General features: G+C 36.6%; 1 protein-coding gene across 1 annotated transcript in view; it reads right to left on the reverse strand.

Moving 5' to 3' along the window:
• The window catches only part of ARL15 (ADP-ribosylation factor-like 15), a gene marked incomplete at its 5' end in the record, with an annotated part of 133877 nt that overhangs the window by 118393 nt on the left and 10003 nt on the right, over positions 1-5481 (reverse strand). The window contains one exon of the mRNA XM_008939814.1: positions 1934-2142. Within this exon, the coding sequence (XP_008938062.1) occupies positions 1934-2142 (209 nt within the window). The remainder of the gene's footprint in view (positions 1-1933; positions 2143-5481) is intronic.

Consider the following 5481-nt stretch of genomic DNA (forward strand, 5'->3'; position numbering starts at 1 on the left):
TTAAATGCCATTGTAAGCATGTAAAGATTTATTCCTCAGCTGACATATCAAGCAATTGGTAACAGTGGATGAAGAGAAAACCATGGTGCTACCAATAAAAGAGAAGAAACACTAACTGTAAATACACGGAAGATTCTGTTCAGGCCCAAAAATCTATCCACCTGGGCTCAAGAGCAAAACAGGCAGTTACAAATATAACTAATTGTCATTGCATTCACCATTCTTATGAAACCAGATGAGAAACATGTCTTAAATGATACTAGAAAGAAAATCCTCAATTAACTTTAAACCAAGTTTGGCCATTTTAAAGAGCAAAAAATAGTCAACTAAAAAATATTGAATCACGTGAAGAAGCATTTCTAGCTTAATCTGCAATCTGTATTGCTCTGTGAAAAAAAAGTAAAAATCAAAAAACCTTGGGTATATTTGTACGAATAAAATAAAACCACTTACGTCTCAAGATTCTGTAATTTTTTAAGTAGAAACTTTAGGAATACACGCTTTTACATTGTATCAAAAATTGGAAGAAATTAATAAACTGATATATAAAAATCTGTATTACGTTTCCTTTAATTATTCACTACTGCTTCCTAAACTTTTTTAAGATAAACAAGAAAGCCAGGATTTGTAGATTCTAACCTTGCATCTTCTCATTTTATCTTTTTATGGAACTTGATGTATTAAATCCAATTTCTTTTTTCATTTTCTTTTACCTAAACATGAATTCCCAGAGGAAAAGACCAACAGCTTAACAAAACTTTTTTGGTGTAATTTACAGTTCTCACTTACACTCTTCTTCTCATATTAAAACATCACTATACTCCAGTCACATTTACACTTATCCTTCCTAACACATAATAAGCTTAACTTTTTATCCTTTGTTTCTTTTGGCTAAGGCAGGAGGCAATAAAGCAGTACAGAAAGTACATACAACTCTATTGTACAAATAGCTCTTATCCTACAAATCAGTAAGATTTGCATTGAATCAAATTGGCATTGTTCAGAAAGATCGTAATTTAGACAAAGATATATGCCTAAGGAAGCAACAAGTTTAAATACAAAGCAGCAACACAGTAAGGTGCTGAAACAGTTTTCACTCTGCTGTAATAAAAAACAACACTCAAAGAACAAAACAGATTTCACATACAATCTTTAATAGGAAGAGTCCTTTAAATGACATTTATGAAAGGAATTACACAACTAAATATTAACGTCTTTCTTGATTTCAGAAGAATAAGTAAAGTTTCTCATGAAGAATCAGGAACTTCTAGCATTTCTTCAAAGGTATGTGAGACCGTTGGGACATAGGTAAGATGAATTTTTCAGAAACTTGAGATCAAGAGGTACACAACTAGAACAATTATATAACTTACTGTGTGACAGCTACAAATTAGACAAAGACAGTACTCTTGAAAGAAAATCAGAACAAGTTAAGGACTTCAGAACAGGAATTGCAACTCTGCCCTCAACGTCAGTACACAGCAGTTCAGAAAAAAAAGCTTTTACATAAAAGACAACCTATGGCTGCAAATCTATTGCTTTAAGCATTTGCAAAGAATGGAGTGAGTAATGGGGTAGTGCAAGATTAAAACTAATAGCAAATAGAAAAACAAGCTAAACAAAAAATCACTGTCCCAGCAGCTTTTGATAAGAGTAGTTTAAAAACATCTTTCCTCCCTTAAGCAAAATATGGTGAAAGCAGGAGAGCTGTTTGTATCCAAGTATTACTTGTCTGTTTTCCAGAACAGCTAAGCCTGTATGGAGCGCATTGGACCAAGTTCTTGGGGGCTGCGACTGTTCTTGGGCTGTGTACTTACAGCAAAGAGTAACTGAGGCCAGTCCTTAACTAGGATGTCAGGGTAATAAGTAGCACTGGGTCAGTGGTGTACGGACAGCAAACACAAACAGGCAAGACGCTGCCATGTCAACATACCTCTTGTACGGAGCGAGCTGCTGGCTTGTCTTGGTGATTGGCCAGTATTAAAAACGGCAAAGTACACAACTGTGGGTGCTGGAGAGCAGAATGCAGTTCATTCCTAGCAGTTTCTAGATCATCTTCAGAGGAGGCACTGTCTAATACAAATATTACCCCTTGGGATCCTTGGTAGTAACGACTCCAGTATTTCCTGATGTTGTCAGCCCCTTTCAAGACAATAAGAAGAACTAATTAAAACAAGAATAATTCAACAGATTTAACACTTGTATCTGAAAATAACCCTTCTCTTGCAACAGTCAAGGCAATGGACTAAATTTTCTCTCCTAAAGAATCATTGTTGAAAGAATGAAAAGGAAAAAAGCAACTGTAAATCAAATACACACACAAATGTCAAATTAACATTGTTTAAATAAGGAAGGAATTTGACTCAATGCTGCTTTTATCCCTGAAGGTTTCTGTTCCATTAATGAGTACTAGCAGAACTATCAGTTCTAGTATAATCCTATACCTTCTCACTGAAGTATCTTGGTACTAATACCTAAACCTTTGCCCATTCTTTCTAACTTAGCCCTGCAGCTCCTAGTTTCTGTTCATGGCAGTTGCTCATTTCTGAGTATGATAAGGTCTTTCAGTTACCTCCAAACCATCAGGCAAACACTTCATAATTGGGGAAAAAAGGTATCAGGAAAGCCTATTAAAGTAATTAAACATTTAATGAGGAGAATGATGATACAATAGTGAGTTGAACAGTAAATGAGGAGCTATGAGTGACAACAAGCGAAGGCATTCATTTCAACTACTTTTGCTCTGTCAACACTAAGGATTCTGGAAGAGCCCAACAGTAGACACGAGTGACTGTACAGGCTTATGTGCCACAGTAATTTTTAGGACACAGTTCAGCAGCACTCAGCCATCTCAACAGAAGCCAAGCAATAGGGTTATCTACAGAAAGCTTTTGTCTCCCCTGGAGAGCAGCATATATTGTAACATTGAGGTAGGAAAAAAAAATGTATTTGACAGCTGTCAAACTATCTAAACTATGATTTGGATATGGGCTATTCTTTGTATGTCTGAATCTGGCGCTACACTCATGGGGACTAACACTAAAAATTAAACAGCAGCAGCAATACTCCAGTAGAAAACTTGACATGTCTGCAAGACAGTGATTTGCAGAAATGTGCTGAAGCTATCCTTCACAGACACTATTCTTACTTTTGAGGTAGAGAGAAGTGAACTTTCATGTAGACACAGATACCAAGTGCTGATAATAATACTCCTCCATATTTTAGTGAAACAAAACTACACTAAAAGTTCTGAACAACGTGTAACCACAAAATGCAACGTAATTACTATTAACATTGATATGATACTTAAACATTCACTTAATCTACAGACTGTGTAACAAAAAAGACAATCACTAAACGGAGGTGAAAAAACAAGTATCTACAAAGGAGTTTACAATGCATACTTTAGGCATCCAACTCGCAGTATTCAAATTTCACTGCATGAAGTTACTGTCTTCTCCATATCAGCCACACCAGAACCTTAAGCACGCCACTCATCCTGCACCTAGCACAATTAAGGTGCCTAACGAATGTTGTGAACGCATACCTTTTCCAACAGAGAATACTGAAGTCATACCTAACCATTTTTTTTTTCCTGCAAGAGATCTAAAGAGTTGATTACTTAAAGGTAAATGATCACAGGATTCAGTCAAGACCTTGCTTAACCTCTATTAATTTAACCAGACTCAAAGCAGCAATGCGCAAATAGGACAAGGTTTTCATTTATTTTATCAGCTTCAGAAGAGAGATTGGATTGAAAGTTAATTCTATGTTTCTGCACCACGAGAATATCTACAAATTGTAAAGCATTTCACAGCGTCTGTTAGATGTCCCAGTCTTTGCAAACAGCTGTCTATGTCAGAACCAAGCAAGTTGCCAGAGGGACACTGTTTACATAGCCACACACAGGAGTGTCACAGGCATCTGAAGTATCACATTACTTTAAAAACTGGTAGAGAATCATTTTCAATGTACTGAAAGGCCAGCAGCATAATCAGTTCTTTGAAGGTCATTCTTTTTTCCTAGCAACATAACATCTGTCTTATTTATTCTCAGCTTCAGCCAGCTACTTTTTCATCACATGTCACTGCCAGACCTTGAGTCTTATCGCCGTAACCATACTATTCCTAAAGAGAAATGCTGTCTGGTGAGCACTGGACCTCTTGTAGCCAGGCGTAGGGGAGAAAGCAGCTCATGAATTCCCTACATGGAAAACTGGAGCCAGAATAGCAGTATGCTGATTTGTCAACCTCATTGGTCTTGTCTTTTAGGTTCAGGTTCTTTAGTTGCTCAGCTTTGTTTCTCCACAGGAATTGTCCCAAAAGAAACACCACCAAAGTGTAATAGTCCTTTTCTCTCCGGCCCTGGACAGTCATAAGAACCAACTAATAATGTTCAGTAAAACTTGGTATTTCCTTCAGAATCTTCCATCAGAACAATAACCTGCTCTAAACTTGCTTACACTTCAATTCTGAGGAAATAACAGCCTGAGGTTTAAGAATAAAAACATTTGCACTAAGCAGACAAAAAAAAAAAAAAAGAATGTGAAATCCATACTTTGAGGTGCCATTTTAACTTATTTTTATGCACTGGAAAAATATTTTTTGTCATCAATAAGCTATCAGCAACTAGAAATAATAATTTCTACAAGACAAATGAGCTTATATTCTTTTGCCTTAACTTTCCATAACCAGGGAGTATAACCTTCTCTCAGCTTCTTCCTCCAGAGCACCAAGTAGTAGGTTGTGGAGTTATTTTGGGCAGGAAGTGCTGGCCTGTGAATAGTGATCCCAGCCATAGCACTTTGCAGCATGACAAATTCAGTCTTCTAGAGCAAGAAGTTGTTTTAAAAGGTGCAGTTTACCACAGACTATCCTATGAATTAATCTCTTCACCTATGCCAAAATTTCTAACACAGGAAATTCAAAGTCTGAGTTTTTTTGGCAATCAAAACATAATGCATACCCATTAAACATCCTCAGCTCTCAGTGACTGCTGAGATAAACCCAGAAACTTAACAGGTACTCAAAAATCCTATCAAACAACAGTAATATACAAGATAAGCACTTGGGTTTGTCAGCTTAGTATCATGTGTTTCTCTAATATCCTTACAGGCTGTTTCTTCAATCAGTCCATGCCTAATCTAAGATTAAAAAACAGAAGGTAAAAGAAGAAGAAAGGGGGGGGTGAGGGGGTTGGGAAGAGGGGGAAAAAGAAAACAAAAAAAGAAAAAAAAAAGGAAAAAGGAAAAAAAGAAGAAAAAAATGTAATGCAGGTAAAAACCTACAAAACATCAGAAAAACGTAACAATTTTACATCAGACATAAGGAATGTGCTTTGTGAACAGTTCATTAAAATGTGACATCCAGTGTAGAATTGTCCTTAGACACAGGCAAGAACCACAATTCACACCCAGGCATCTGTTTCCCTCAGCAATGAATCCACAGGAGTGGTTTGAGTCCTGTGATGTGACTAGAACAT

Source organism: Merops nubicus, unplaced genomic scaffold (assembly GCF_000691845.1).
Source record: "Merops nubicus isolate BGI_N331 unplaced genomic scaffold, ASM69184v1 scaffold36584, whole genome shotgun sequence".
NCBI classification, from domain to species: Eukaryota; Metazoa; Chordata; class Aves; order Coraciiformes; family Meropidae; genus Merops; species Merops nubicus.